The sequence below is a fragment of the Aquarana catesbeiana genome, linkage group LG01 (genome assembly GCF_042186555.1).
Source record: "Aquarana catesbeiana isolate 2022-GZ linkage group LG01, ASM4218655v1, whole genome shotgun sequence".
In the NCBI taxonomy this organism is placed as follows: Eukaryota; Metazoa; Chordata; class Amphibia; order Anura; family Ranidae; genus Aquarana; species Aquarana catesbeiana.
In genome coordinates this window covers 131,625,733-131,641,517 of record NC_133324.1, presented here as the reverse complement: position 1 = coordinate 131,641,517, position 15,785 = coordinate 131,625,733, and the positions used below count along the sequence as shown (strand labels likewise).

General features: G+C 42.6%; 1 protein-coding gene across 1 annotated transcript in view; it reads left to right on the top strand.

The window, feature by feature from the left end:
* The window catches only part of PDE8B (phosphodiesterase 8B), a 254,283-nt gene that overhangs the window by 224,220 nt on the left and 14,278 nt on the right, over window positions 1–15,785 (top strand). The window contains exons 18-21 of the mRNA XM_073623914.1: window positions 3,411–3,628; window positions 5,826–5,961; window positions 8,237–8,404; window positions 14,641–14,770. Of these exons, the coding sequence (XP_073480015.1) occupies window positions 3,411–3,628; window positions 5,826–5,961; window positions 8,237–8,404; window positions 14,641–14,770 (652 nt within the window). The remainder of the gene's footprint in view (window positions 1–3,410; window positions 3,629–5,825; window positions 5,962–8,236; window positions 8,405–14,640; window positions 14,771–15,785) is intronic.

Below are 15,785 nucleotides of genomic sequence, written 5' to 3'. Positions count from 1 at the left end.
TGTCACACTTTGTGACTTCCTCAGGGGGATTTATATATTTTTAATTTTTTTTACATTTTAATTCGACACTGATATATACAGTATCTCACAAAAGTGAGTACACCCCTCACATTTTTGTAAATATTTATTATATCTTTTCATGTGACAACACTGAAGAAATGACACTTTGCTAAAATGTAAAGTAGTGAGTGTACAGCTTGTATAACAGTGTAAATTTGCTGTCCCCCCAAAAAAACTCAACACACAGCCATTAATGTCTATACCGCTGGCAACAATTCTATTTTTCAGATCCTCAGAGAGTTCTTTGCCATGAGGTGCCATGTTGAACTTCCAGTGACCAGTATGAGAGAGTGAGAGCGATAACACCAAATTTAACACACCTGCTCTCCATTCACACCTGAGATGTTGTAACACTAACGAATTACATGACACCGGGGAGAGAAAATGGATAATTGGGCCCAATTTGGACATTTTAACTTAGGGGTGTACTTACTTTTGTTGCCAGCGGTTTAGACATTAATGGCTGTGTGTTGAGTTATTTTGAGGAGACAGCAAATTTACACTGTTATACACTCACTACGTTACATTGTAGCAAAGTGTCATTTCTTCAGTGTTGTCACATGAAAAGGTATATAAAAATATTAACAGAAATGTGAGGGGTGTACTCACTTTTGGGAGATACTGTATATATTGTTTGGATATTGTCAATTTTTGCACTTAGTATATGGTTGTCTGATTGCACATTTATTACATTTGATGCACAAGGTATCAGATTGAGGAAGCACTGCACCAATTCTTTTAGTGATTTAATTACACATTTTAAAAGGGAGTGCGTTGGGTGTTGGCAACTTTGAAATTTTAACATATAGCTGCTCACAAGAGTGTTGTACAATATACAAGTTTAACTTTCTTTTACATTTAATCCCCAGTTCACACTGCCGCAAATTATCATGTGAGTTGAGAGCTCAAAGTCGCATGACAAGTCATGCCCTATTAATGGCAATGGAACTGTTTTAATCAGTGCGACTCAAGTCACTTTGACATAGAAAAAGGTTCCTGCACTACTTTGGTGCTACTTCAACGTGACTTGCATTGACTTCTGGTAAAGAAGTCCTATGCAAGCCGCGATGAAGTGGCACAGGGATGTTGGATTCAAAGTCGCGACTTTGAAGCCACGGCAGTGGGAACAACTGTCCACTACCAAGTAAATGACATGTAGATAGCTCAGAATTACTCAAAGGGCTAGTTAACATTTGTCATTCCCATATTGATATTTAAAAAAAAATCCATATGCATTGCAGGTTTGTCTCTATATTTAAAATGCTGTTTTCTCTTTTTCAAAACGACTTTTACTTTTGATGCTGCTTTTACTGTGAGCTGCATCTTGCCTATATGACAGGATATCTGACTGTTGGATGTGGGGCCTCAACACTTCATGTACAAGCACTCAGATATATGGATTCAGCGTGCTTAACTGCGCATGCGCAATTTGCTGTCTTTAGCTTCAGTGGCTGAACTCCGTGTCCTCTGAGTGAAAGAGAGAGAGAGAGAGAGAGAGAGAGAGAGAGAGAGAGAGAGAGTAGATTGCACGTGTGGTAAGGCAAGCTAGTTTCTTGTGGCAGAGTGCTTCTCCCTAAGGTGTTGGGGCCCTGCAACCAACAGTAGAGGAGAAGCAGCATCACAGAAGAAGCAGCATCTGTCTTAGGTACCTCTCCTAGACGTTTTAGGAGATGTGGACAGGAGGCATAGACTACCATATCTAGTGGTCGTGCCCAAGGGTTTTGGATTCCAGTCTGTAATTTTATATACTCTATGATCCAGAGTAATCTCAAAAAAACCCCCATGGCAAGAATTACTGGACATCGCATTAGAGGAGGTACCAACACATACCAAGAAACTGATCTCCTTCATATTTTTAGCAGCTAGCATAGCAATTGCTAGATCGTGGAGGACTTTGTCTATCCCATTCACACTAATACTCTCAAAGTTATCATGGATAATGATAAATGAAAAAATTGTTGGCTACATTACAGGATAAAATTATTTTATTTGAAAAAAATATGGGACCATTGGATACGTTACATTTCAGGAGAACATTGAATAGAATAACTGCCTGGACTTGGGGGACAGAGGAAGAGATAGGATACATCTCTTTGTACACCATCCCTGACCATTTCTTTTTGCCCTCATTTCTTGTTTTTTTTTCTCATAGTTTTTTCCTACTTTATGCTTATTATATCTGCCCACGTCTGCTGCAGTTTACTTCAGCATTGTCATGGTTGTCACAAGCCCTTTTGATATAAGGGTTTCCTTTTTCGTAAATTTTTTTATCTCACTTCGCCATTCCATTTCATTTTGGGTACATGAGAAACGGTTCTTTATTATGGCAATCAATGATCTTGAATATGAGCTATGCAACATTTGGCAAAACTTGGGTCATGTTTGTTTGAAAGTGTACTGTGCAAGAGCACATACGGGGGGGCGATTTACAACTCATCACACGCCACAATAAAAACCAGTCCTGACCCTTTCTTGGTAACGCAGCACATATTTTTTACAGTGTTTTATGGTTCGATGAAGTGCAGGTCTATTGCCTCAGTGTGTTAGGGTGCTGTTCAGAATGAATATATTAGGGGTCAATAGGCGTTCTTGTCAAATGCTGCATTTTCTAATTGCATGCATGTAGCTGTGTTTGAATGGAAATGCAGTGGTTGATAAGGAAAGGTAAGTTTGACCTGATTTCCTTTGCACCTCTGTAGGACATGCTGCTTCCTAAGAAATTAAAACAAAGGGGGTTATTTACGAAAGGCAAATCCACTTTGCACTACAAGTGCACTTGGAAGTGCAGTCGCTGTAAATCTGAGGGGTAGATCTGAAATGAGGGGAAGCTCTGCTGATTTTATCATCCAATCATGTGCAAGCTAAAATGCTGTTTTTTTAATTTTCCTTGCATGTCCCCCTCGGATCTACAGCGACTGCACTTTCAAGTGCAATTTCAAGTACACTTTGCACTTGTAGTTTGCACTTGTAGTGCAAAGTGGATTTGCCTTTAGTAAATAACCCCCAAAGTCTCTGAACTGCCATGTATACTGCTCCTTTAAGGTCAACAGGATTTTGCTAACCTGATTTGTCAAGTGCAGAAAAATGCCAGGGAACATTAGCCTTTACGCATGCATGTTTTAGTACTATGTGCCACGTCAGTGTAAAAGTGTGAAGCTGCACATCTGCTTTAAATAAACCCAGATGAGTTGCCTGTAGTTGTTGCTGAAAATCCAGATTTATTAATCAGTTGTTAGTACTGTGAATGAACCTATGAACAGGGATTGGGTATTGGGGGGGGTGTATGTTACAGCTGCAGCTACAACTGTTGTATAGTGCTAAATTGATGACCACTACAGTTCTTTTTGTAGGCCAGTCTTGACCAGCTGGATAAGGTAGCTGCTCTGATAGCTGCCACGGTACATGATATTGATCACCCCGGACGCACCAACTCTTTCCTTTGCAACGCAGGCAGTGAATTAGCCCTGCTTTACAATGACACGGCCGTCTTAGAAAGTCACCATTCTGCACTGGCTTTTCAACTCACTGCAAAGGACAACAAATGCAATATTTTCAAGAACATGGACAGGTAAATTGAAAACTTGTGTTTGTTACTTTAATGCCTTACTTTATTTCAGATTTTCAGTGAAAATGCACAGTGTCTAGGGGCAGAGGATTAAGGTATAAATACTTAAAGGCTAGGTTCACCTTTAATTAAAAAAATAAATTCACATATTTTTGCCAGTAAAATAAAAATGTGCATTTATTATTTTTTAAAACAGGAACTTGCAAAGTAGTGCACCTGTGATTAACAGATCATGGGTGCAGTATAAGGCTCCTGCACACACTGCCTAAAGCTCTGTGCCCACACCTCTGTACAGGCTGTCATTGCAGAGCTGTAGGCAATGTGAATGAACTACAGGTGTGCTGATCAATGTGCTTGCAGTTCATTCAAACTACAAGTCTGTCTCCTGCTGTTGGTGGAGCCCAGCACAGCTATGCTGTTTTTAAAATGTGACCATGGGTGAGGGGAGAAGAACCTCTGCCTGCTGTCGCACTGAGGGAAACGCTGAGGAGGAGAAAGGGGGGGCAACTAGAACATGTTAAATGTTCCACCCTGAATACTGGCGTACCAACATGTTCTATAAAGTGAATTAATTCTTTAAGTTGCAGCTATGTTGTTTTTAAAATGTGACCATGGGTGAGGGGAGAAGAACCTCTGCCTGCTGTCACACTGAGGGAAACGCTGAGGAGGAGAAGGGGGGGGCAACTAGAACATGTTAAATGTTCCACCCTGAATACTGGGGTAACATGTAACATGTTCTAAAAAGTGAACTAACTCTTTAAGTTGGTACACGTGCACAGGTTTTTTCTTTGTTCAGATTGCTAGCTGACAGGTTCTTGCATCCACACAAGCCATTTGGATACGGGAATCCCCCTGATGGAACGGTGTATTCTGACAGTGTGGATTCGCACCGGCACTGCGGTTCTGATCGCATGCCATGTCTGTTCAACGCGAGTTCAGCCATTACAGTTGTATGGCTGAGCTCGCATTGGATTCGCAGGGACTTTGTTTTCTCCGCACTGGAATCGGATCGCATGGGTGTTCTCACCCATGCAATCTGATTCCTGTGCGAGTTCACAGTTGGCACTGCGATCTGCAAACCAATTTGGGGGTGTCATTAACATTGCATTGACACCTGCAGCGGTTCACAGAGGTCAGTGTGAACTGCCGGCGGGAGAGATGCGAAACAGGAACCGACGCTGGATCTCTCCATATACACATCTTATTAAAAAAGATGTGTATATGGAATACAGCTATGCATCACCTCAGAAGTCCCAGTATATTCCTAGCCTAGTTACTTTCTCTTTTAGTAAACCTGCACTGCAATTGGCAAGGGCACATCCTCCACTCTCTTTTGATTTAGGCTGGAGCAGCAACATGGAGCATAGTGATACTCTTCTGCCTGCTAACAATCCGCCCCCTCCCACACTCTGCCCGGGTCCACCGACCCCCCCCCCACCCCCACCCCCCCCTTGTACTGGCCCTGCAGTACAGTCACAATACAGTTCAAGGTTAGGAGGGTCCTGCTCATGAGTGTACAGGAGGGATAATTTATGCAAAGGGTAGGTACTGGGGGGTAATGCTGATCGAAAAAAACAAAACAAAAAAACATTTGTTAGGTAGAGGTTGGTAAGTTTCAAAAGGCCTCATGCACACTGCAGCTCAGAAAAGCTGCTTTTAAAAGCATTTGAGCTTTTTTTTCCTCTGCCTCTAAGCTCCCTTCTGTTAGCCTAAGTGTCCAAACACACTATGGGGGTTTTCAGGAGTTTAGTGGCAGGGGAGTTTAGAGGCAGAAAAAAAACATCATTCCTGCATTCAGGAGAGGAGCTTTTGAGCATAACAAAACATTCAAAAGCACCTTAAAGCACCTTAACGCTAGGCGCCTTCCCGCATTCTAATGGTCAGAATTCTGTCCAATAGAATGTATTAACACCAGACGTGTGAACATGCATGCAAAACGCAGCTTTTTTTTTTTTTTTTTTTTTTTTTTTTTTTGCTGCTTCTAAACTCCTGTAGGCGAAAAAAGCATCAAGAGCATACAGTGTGCACGAGCCCTAAGCATAAGCTTGCTGCATCTATCTACAGTTTATTTCTTAAAGTGATTCTAAAGCCTAAACATTTTGTACCTTAATGCATTCTTTGCATTAAGGTAAAAAAAGTTTACTCATTGTATAAACCCTAATTTTGATTTCACACAAATAACATGGCCTCTTCTGTTTAGGACCCAGTATCGAACACTTCGCCAAGCCATAATTGACATGGTACTAGCCACAGAGATGACCAGGCATTTTGAACACGTGAACAAGTTTGTAAACAGCATCAACAAACCCATTGCAGCTGAGGAGAGCAACTCAAATGTAAGGAATGGGGAGGAAATATTTTTTGGCTTCTGTTTTATGTATGTAGCGCTACTCCCGTAGGAGCCGCAGGATTTAACTTGTCCAGGTCTTTCCAACTTCAGCCCGGCAGCCAGGCACATTGCAGGCTTATTCACTTTTTCTCCAAAAAACAGTCTAGGGGATGTTTTTGTTGTTTTTATTTTTGGAGAACTTGGGTAGGTATGAGGGTAGTGGTGGGATACTCCAGGAATAAGAACTATGAACACTGAGGACTTTGTTCTACTTCTACTTAAAGCAGAAAGGAAGATTAAGTCTCTTCTCATTAGTGGACAATATCTGGACAGAGCTCTTCAGGACACCAGCCGTTGTCCTCTTTAACAAATCCACAGCTGACTATACTAGGCACCAGCGGGGTAAGTAGAACACAAGGTCCCCAAGATCTTTCCAATGTCTGTGCTCACAAGGCCCAAGAACAGATGGATGCCTCCTTCCAAGTGATGCCCTCCAGTGATACCAGACAGATGTGTGGTAGACAGCTCCCCTCAGTCAGATTCTTCTAAGGACCCGGGTCTCTGTTTTCTTCCCTCAGGTCACCCACCTGATACCTTCACATGGCAGCTTGTGCTTGGGAGGGCAGTGTGCAGCCCTCCACTCTGGGACAAGACCCAGAGTTCAGTGTGTTCACAGTATAAATACAGTTACTCAGCATGCCATCAGAGCCTGCATCTCTGGGATAGACTGGGGCTATATCCATATTCATGTTGTCATCTGTATAGTGTCACCCCTACTATCCAGAAACTTCTGAAGTCTCCTGGATACAAAGGAAGCTATAGACCAGACTGGCAGCTGAACACACTGCACAGACCTAACTAGCAGATTACAGCTTCACTGGGTACAATGAGCAGAATATGCTTTTGCCTACCAAATAATTGCAGCCAAACTGACTATGTTGTGGCAACTAAATTTGCAAAAACGCAATCTAAAACTACCCTAGCACCTACCTAGGAGGGTGCTACAATGGAATGTTTAAATTGATATTGCACATGGAGTGAAGAATACAGTTTTCTCTTATGGTCCCTTTGACTTTCTCAGCTTGGCTGTGTGCTCCAGTGATCAGCAGGTGTGCAGTACTTGGATTGATACACCAAGTTGAGGTAACAAATACTGCATATGAAAAGTAGAAGATGAAGTGTTAATATCAAATGTGATGTAGATTTATTCATTAAAGCAGGAACTTTTTCAGGCTATTTTCTGCCTGTAATGCTAACACCTGACTAACAAGGTTTTTGCACTGGGTAAATATGAAGTGCTCCTCAGACATTATAATTTGCAAGGACACATGCACACTGGACATTCAGCTCCAGTGGATGAGACTCCGGCGTTTAGGTGTGGGCAGAGGGCACAGGTACACCGTCCAGGCCTGCAGCTGGTCAAATTCTATGACAGGCTGAAAGCTGTACCGAGCAGACCTCAGTTTAGGGGAGTATGTGCCCAGGGACAAATGTCTGGAACTCAAGAGGTCTGTGCATACTGTCCTAAACGTTAGTAACACCCAGTGCACCATATAGCCCCGCTAGTAACACCCAGGCGCAGCAGCTTTCAGCCTGTCAGTTTCCGATTGCGGGGCTGGATGGTACCCCTGTGTCCTCTGCCTGCACCTAAATGCTGAGGTCTCATGCACCAGAGCTATTTGCTAACAATTAGAACAACTTCTTGCGCTTAAGTGTGATGCTCAGAAAACAGTTGATTTTCATTTTCACTTTAGAAGCATGAAAGGCCACCATGCTTTCCTGCCCTCTTAGGACTGGGAAAGTCCTGATACACTGAAAGAACAAAAATAGGGCACACCAGCCTAGCACATTACCACTATATATCATTTATTAATGAATAAAAGCAAATATTATACTCACAAACCAATGTGTTAACAAGCTCATCGATTTATTCCAGAACCAGATCCACTTTACAGACTTCCTATCACAGGAAGCAGCCACCCAGGTCTACAAAGGCTGACACATTTCAAGTGGAGTCCCCTCTACATCCGATGCAAAATGTTGGCTCCCCTAAAACTTTCTAGTTCTGGATTAAACTGAATAGCTTGTTAACACATTGGTTTGTGAGCATAATATTTGTTTTAATTCAATCAGAGGCTGGTGTTTAGCTTTTTCGGTTATCTGGGCTAAACGCACAGTGTGCATGAGGCCTAAATGTACATAGATTTATCAGTATTTAGTGGTACAGTTTTGGATTTGTAGTTTTGTTGTTTACATGGTTCTTTTAACACTTGTGTTTGCAGAGCGAGGGCAGTGACTGTGAATGCTCTCCTAGCATCAGAAACTCTCCTGAGAATCGTGTACTCATCAAACGCATGATGATTAAATGTGCAGATGTAGCTAACCCCTGCCGACCTTTGGAATTATGTATAGAATGGGCCGGGAGAATCTCGGAGGAGTATTTCGCTCAGGTGGGTATGACTGAAATTGCTATGAAATTAACATTTAAGAGAATCAATTTGTGTATTGTCAGTGTGTCTGAGAGAAGAGTATCTAGCACAGCCAATGTAAAGCTGACCATAGATATCTAGAAATTCAGCCAGTTCAGCAGGGACCAAACTAATTTCAATCTATCTATGGCTGTTCCCATATCACAGAAGTTGGTCTAACTATCAACTTTTGTCAAACAGGAATAATGGTGTTTTGGAAATACTATAGATAGGCAACTCCTATCCTTATATTGTTCTGTGGTACCATTTTTTAAAATAACTACTGCAGTAGGGAACAGACACAAGACTCAGTAACTTATTATTATTATTATTATTATTATTATACAGGATTTATATAGCGCCAACAGTTTGCGCAGCGCTTTACAACATGAGGGCAGACAGTACAATTGCAATACAATTCAATACAGGAAGAATCAGAGGGCCCTGCTTGTTAGAGCTTACAATCTAGAAGTATTAAATCACTGCTATCTTTATTAGATGCATTTGAAGGTATTTTTATAACCATGCTTATGTAGGTATCACAACAATATTACGATTATACTTTTCTGCCCTGTTCACACCACAATGTTGATGTCTCGTCAGTTATTTCTTTCACGCAGAAAACTGCATACACATTGCAGATTACTGCGCAGAAAAAATGTGCACATGATACCAGTGTTGTTTTATGAACAGGGCACATAGAGAACAATTGTTTTCTTTGTGCCCTTGCAGAACGGGTGCAGAAAAACTCTTGACCAAAGAAGACGGGATGGTGGAAATTCCCGAAATTCCAGCTTGTACCAGAGAGATACAGTGGAGGATACCCATTTGTCTTGAGCCTCTTTCTGCCAAACGCCCGCAAAACACCGAAGCCTTACCCCCACTCGGCCGAGCGGGGGCACTCCTTCACAAGGAGGCTTTGGGATTCTGTTTAGCAGATCTTTGACTCCAAGGCTTCTTTTGCCCATGGGCTTGGCCTTGGCCCTTTCCTCTTGTACTGAACTGGGAAGGCCGTCGCCAGTGTCTAGAGGCTGAGGTACTCAGGGTTGGGGAAAGAGAACGTTTAAAAGAAGGAAGTTTATCTTTCTTTTTAACCGGCAATAAGGTGGTCTTTCCACCGGAAATCTTCTGGATATATTTATCCAGATCATCCCCAAACAAGCGTTCCCCATGAAACGGCTAAATCTCTATTGCATGAGGCTTCAGTTGCCCAATGCTTAAGCCAAAGGGACCTACGCATGTGTACCAGCAGGAGTGTAAGGTGGGATGCTTGCTGGACAGAATCCATAATAGCATCTACTGAAAGACATAAGGCCCTCGGAAGAGCTGGATAGTCTTGAACTTGCTCAACAGGAAGAAAGTGAACTACCTGCTTCACCTGCTCCTTCAAATATTGGCACATACCAACTGCTGCAACCACAGGTTGGACCACAGCGCCAGCCAAGGCAAAAGAGGATTTAAGTAATGATTCCAGCTTCTTGTCAGTTGGATCTTTAAACCCCTGAAAATTGTCTACAGAACAAGTTAGGTTTTTATTCACACAAGAAACAGTCACATCTATTGCTGGCACACTCCATTTCTTGTTGAATTTTTCCTCCATTGGGTAGAGCAGGGAGAATTTCCTAGGAGGAGAAAATGATTTATCTGGGTGAGCCCAGCCATCATACATTAGCTTTTCCATTAATGGATGGATGGGAAAGGAAAATGCAGCCTGTGGAGACTTCCCGAGACCCCAAGGATGAAACAGGGGACACGGCTGGTTCAGTACAGGGAAAATTGTATGTGGTACGCACCATCTCTGTATAATATTGCACCTGTAGCTTGAGAGCCTGCGAGGCAGAAGAGAGCTTCTCCTCATCCCCTGATTTGTCCGACTGTTCCTGACCCTTGTCCCCAGACAGTGTTGTATCATCATCATCAGACTGCTAATCATCTGATAGGGAACCCAGAGCAGAGGAAGGAGACATACCCCGTTTTCGGCTATCTCCTAAGGATGCTTAGATAAAAGCAGTAATCCTTTGTTCTAAACCACCCAATGCTGCCTCCATAGCATCTTCAGTGACATATGCAGGGGCTGCAATATTGGGAGAGGCAGCAATGCCTGACAGCGGCGATGGCTCACCCTGCGTGGCTGCCTCCAGTCTCTCGGGGGGGATGTTACCCTGCAGGCACGTCCAGAATCCCCAGACCCTGACTGATTTCTTGGTGCTCTTTTTACCTGCCCCTGAAACCCTTTTGCGGGGAAACATAGTCCTAAGCTAACAAAGCAGAGGTACTAAAATCAATTGCATACACCATTGTGCCTAGCTTACAATAGTAGTGTTTGCTTAGTCTGCACAACCTGATGCTGAGTAGGTGTCTTAGGTGTGCCTGTATCCGATCCACATGAGATGCTTACATGGCCCCAGCTCTGTATCCTGCCGCTTACAGACCCCTGGCGACTTGGGCTCTTTAAAACAAGCGTCTCGCACCTGCGCAGTGAATCGCTGTGCACGCCGTACGTGCACGGCTTTTGCAACCACGCCCCCTCCTTCCCCGCCGTTTTCGCCGTAAAAGCACGCCCCCTGCACGGGCGCACACGCGCGTAGGGCCAATATGGTGACGGCCGGGGGCGAGGGGGGGAAAAAGGAGAAGACCAGGAGGCTACGCAGGACCCCAAGACTGCGTGGGATCCCCTTTATCATTTAAGTGGCAGAGCCTGCAGAGGAGGAGGTGAGCGACTGACAGAGCGGCTTCACTGAGCTGTATTTCCTGGAAGCATGGAAGTAACACCAGGTATGCCTCTTCCTCCCTCTAGTGGCGGAAAACAGGACATGCAACAACTCAAAGAAGCTAATCCTTAAGGTGTTCACCTAGGATTGCTTCACTCACCTATCACGGCGGGTAGTGTTGTGCCAACCTTCTGGGTTCCTACTTTTGGTGCCTCTTCCCTGGACCTGTAGTAGACTTTGCCAGAAAAAACTTTGCGCATCTTCAATATATGTACTCAAAAGTACTGGATCCCAGAGCCCAGTCCTCAGAGAGACATTACAGGCAAAACCTCATTTCTTCTTCCACGAGGCCCGGGTACCATCCATCTTAGGCGATATAAATTGGCCCAAGGTATGGATCCGGCTGTGTAGCTCCTAGAACCCCGCAGGGACCATCAAACAGAGCTTTTCTTCTAAGCACATCTTGCATCGTGACCAAACACCTTAGACGCTGGCGAAAAAACGGAGGTACTCTCCATATGGGAGGGGTTATATAAGGGAGGAACTCTCCTTACAATTAGGTTTGCCAGTGTCCAACACTTGAAGGTGACTATCTAACCCATGATGTGTCCCGTGATGTATGAAAAAGAAAGGTGAACTTATCCTTTAAGGTGACAAGCTATTAAACTCAAAAGAATGCAAATCTGTAATCAAAACTTTATTAGTGCCACGTGCACAATGAGTGCAGTGTGTAATACATAAGCAAAGTATTCAAACTGGAATACAGTTTTATACAGAATTTAAAATTTCTTCCACAATAGAAAATTTACCTTCAATCAGCACTGAGATCAATTGGCTGCAGCACTGATCAGTGAATTGTGATGGTGGAGGAGTCCCTGCTGTCAAAATACAATAGAACAACGGGGAGGATTCCTCCATCCACCTTGCTTGTGTGGATGGGGGAATCTGTTCAGTTTTTTTCCATCAGCTCGCTGACTGATACACAAAAACTGATCCATCTATGGTCAGCTTTACTTCTGGGCAGCTTCTTAGTCCTGACAAATGACAGTTGGAGAAATTAGAATAATTTTCCAAAAGTGAACAAAGGATAACAGAGGCTATTGCTGTGATCTGCTACACAGCAAAGTCCTCTGTTTCAACAGTATGCTTTTGTTGTATTTAAAACCTGACAAATCCAGCACCTTTGGGGTGCCTTTGCTGGTGTTTTCCAAAACCAGGTTCTGTGGATATATAATTTTTATATCATAAGATAGTGCTGTGATCTGTAAGGTATCATGGATATTTATTATCATTTAGCAGAGCATTTTATACGTTTAGAAAAGAAGTGTTAAAACTAATTTGGGGATTAAAAACAAACAATTATACTCACCCAGGTGGATGCAGGATCAATCCGATGCTTCATCTGTCCCCCGCCGGCTCTGCAGAGAAAACTGAGTGATCAAACACTGCTGATCGCTCAGTTCTCCCCCTCCGCTGTGAGCAGACTGTCAGTCAGCGGCTCTCTGCTCTCTCCTCCAGCGCTCACTGTAACACTGGGCTGTGGAGTGGGTGGGAGAGGCTGGATCAGGCTCTCGGCGGATCACTGAGCCAGGTGCTGGTCCAGTCCAAACTTGCATACATGTTTGAGAGCTACTTTACCTACCAAACGATTTGTATTTTTGTCTAACCAGTGTTAGACAGAGGGCTGCTGACCTTTCTTTTCTGCAGTTTCCCTACTTCCACCCTGTGACTGGATAGAGGGGAAAAAAAACAGCAGACTGGTGAGCTCATTTCTCTGTCACTCTGCTCACTCCTCCTATAAGCATGCTCCTTGTACTCTAGAACACCTAATTGGCTTGTGCTGCTTCTCCCTTTCCTTCAATGAGCTCAGCTGTATAGAGTGCACAGTAGCCTGCAAGGGGCTGATACCAAGTAAAATTGAAGTACTGACACTACTTGTCATTTTAAAAAATATGAATAACCACTTCAGCCCCGGAAGGATTTACCCCTCAATGACCAGGCAATTTTTTTACGATACAGCACTGCGTTGCTTTATCTGACAATTGCGCAATCATGTGACACTGTACCCAAACAAAATTGATGCCCTTTTTTTCCCACAAATAAAGCTTTCTTTTGGTGGTATTTGATCACCTCTGCCATTTTTATTGTTTGCGCTATAAACCAAAAAAGAGCGACAATTTGGAAAAAAAAATTTTTTTTTTACTGTTTGCTTTAATAAATATCCAAATTTTTAAAAAAAATAATTTATTCATCGGTTTAAGCCAATATATATTCGTCTACATATTTTTGGTAAAAAAAAAAAAAAAAAATCACAATAAGCGTTTATTGATTGCTTTGCGCAAAAGTTATAGCGTTTACAAAATAGGAGATAGATTTGTCATTTTTTTTTTTTTTTTTTTTTACTAGTAATGGCGGCAATCAGCGATTTTTATCGAGACTGCAACATTGTGGTGGACAGATTGGACACTTTTGACACTTTTTTTGGGACTATTGACATTTATACAGCGATCAGTGCTATAAAAATGGACTGATTACTGTATACAGGCATACCCCACTTTTAAGTACACAATGAGGTTTATTTACTAAAGCTGGAAAGTGCAAAATCAGGCTCACTGCTGCATAGAAACCAATGAGCTTCTAACCCCAGGTTGTTCAATTATGCTTTGGTAATAAAACCTGGAAGCTCATTGGTTTCTATGCAGAAGGGAGCCTGATTTTGCACTTTCCAGCTTTAGTACTTAAAAGTGGGGTATGCCTGTAAATGTCACTGGCAGGGAAGGAGCTAACACTAGGGGGCGATCAAGGGGTTAAATGTGTTCCCTGGGAGGTGTTTCTAACTGTGTTCCTAATGTTTAGGAGCAGACGATCTCTCTCTCATCCCCTGACAGAACCAGGATTTGTGTGTTTACACACACAGATCCCCGTTCTGGCTCTCGTGCCCACGATTGCGGATGGCCGCCGGCCACGTGCGTCGGGTCCCCCGACCTGCAGTGGGCACGCGTGCCCCTGCTAAGGCTCTTAAAGGAACCGGCGTACCTATACGGCAGTTTGCGCAGGGCTGCCAACCTGTTGCAGTATATGTACGTGAGCCGGTCGGGAAGTGGATAACAATGTATAATTACAGCATCAACACGTACCTGTTATATCTTTCTGGAGTCCAGCTTTAATGTATACAGAATGTAATGGGATGAAACACTTTGTTATATAAAGAATTAGGGGGCAGCAGGTTTGTCTAAAGTCACTATCTGGGAGCAGCAGCTGAATAGCGTGTTTATGTTTATAAAAGAATTTGCCAGTACCGTCACCAAACATTGGCCCTATTAACCGGCCAGAAGATTTCAGGATTGAAAGTATGTTTATTGTGATAAAGGTGGGGTGTTATCCTTTGAATTAAAAATTTAAAGTTTTTTTTTTTTTTGTTATTATTTGTACTTGTGGCACTTTGGTGCTGCATATAAAACACTACGATAAAGCCTTTTCAATGTGAAAATCACTTTTTTTTTGCAGACCGATGAAGAAAAAAGACAAGGTTTGCCAGTGGTGATGCCAGTATTTGACCGGAACACATGTAGCATACCTAAATCCCAAATATCATTTATAGATTATTTTATCACAGATATGTTTGATGCGTGGGATGGTAAGAGATCATTTTCTCATTTTCTGAGTTACCAAACAGAACAATTCTTTGTTTAACCACTTGACCTCCAGAAGATTTACCCCCCTTCATGACTAGGCCATTTTTTGTGATATGGCACTTTAATACTTTAACTGACAATTGCGTGGTCGTGCGATGCTATACCCAAATACAATTTATGTCCCTTTTCCCACAAATAGGGCTTTCTTTTGGTGGTATTTGATCACTGTTGCATTTTTTACTTTTTTGCGCTATAAACAAAAAAAGACTGACAATTTTGAAAAAAAAAAAACAATATTTTTTACTTTCTGCTATAAAACATATCCAATAAAAAAAAAAAAAAAAAAAAAAAAAAATTTCTTCATTAATTTGGGCCAATATGTATTCTGCTACATATTTTTTGGTAAAAAAATCCCAATAACCGTATATTGATTGTTTTTCACAAAAGTTATAGTGCCTACAAACTATAGGATATATTTATGGAATTTGGATTTATTTTTTACTAGTAATGGCGGCTCAGCGACTTCTAGCGGGACTCCGATATTGCAGAAAATTTGACATTAACTAACACTTTTTGGGGACCAGTGACACTAATACAGTGATAAGTGCTAAAAAAATATGCACTGTCGCTGTACTAATGACACTGGCTGGGAAGGGGTTAACATCACGAGTGATCAAAGACTTAACTGTGTGCCTAATCAGCGCTTGTTTACTGTAGGGGAGGTGCTTTTAATGGGGGAAGGCATTGATCCATGTTCGTGCTTTGCAGGAACACAGGCTCAATGCCTTCCCTACTGACAGAATTGCGATCTGCCTTGTTTACATAATGCAGATCGCCGTTCTGGCTCTCTGCCTAATGATCGTCGGGTGCCGGCAGACATTGAGACTGCAGCAGCCCCCCAGACCCGGAAGTGCAGGATCATGTACTGAGACGTGGCCCTGCGCAGGAGAGCCGCCTTGCCGCCATAGGTGTAAGTAATAGGGTTGGCAAGCGGTTAAATAGTACTGTACATTATGA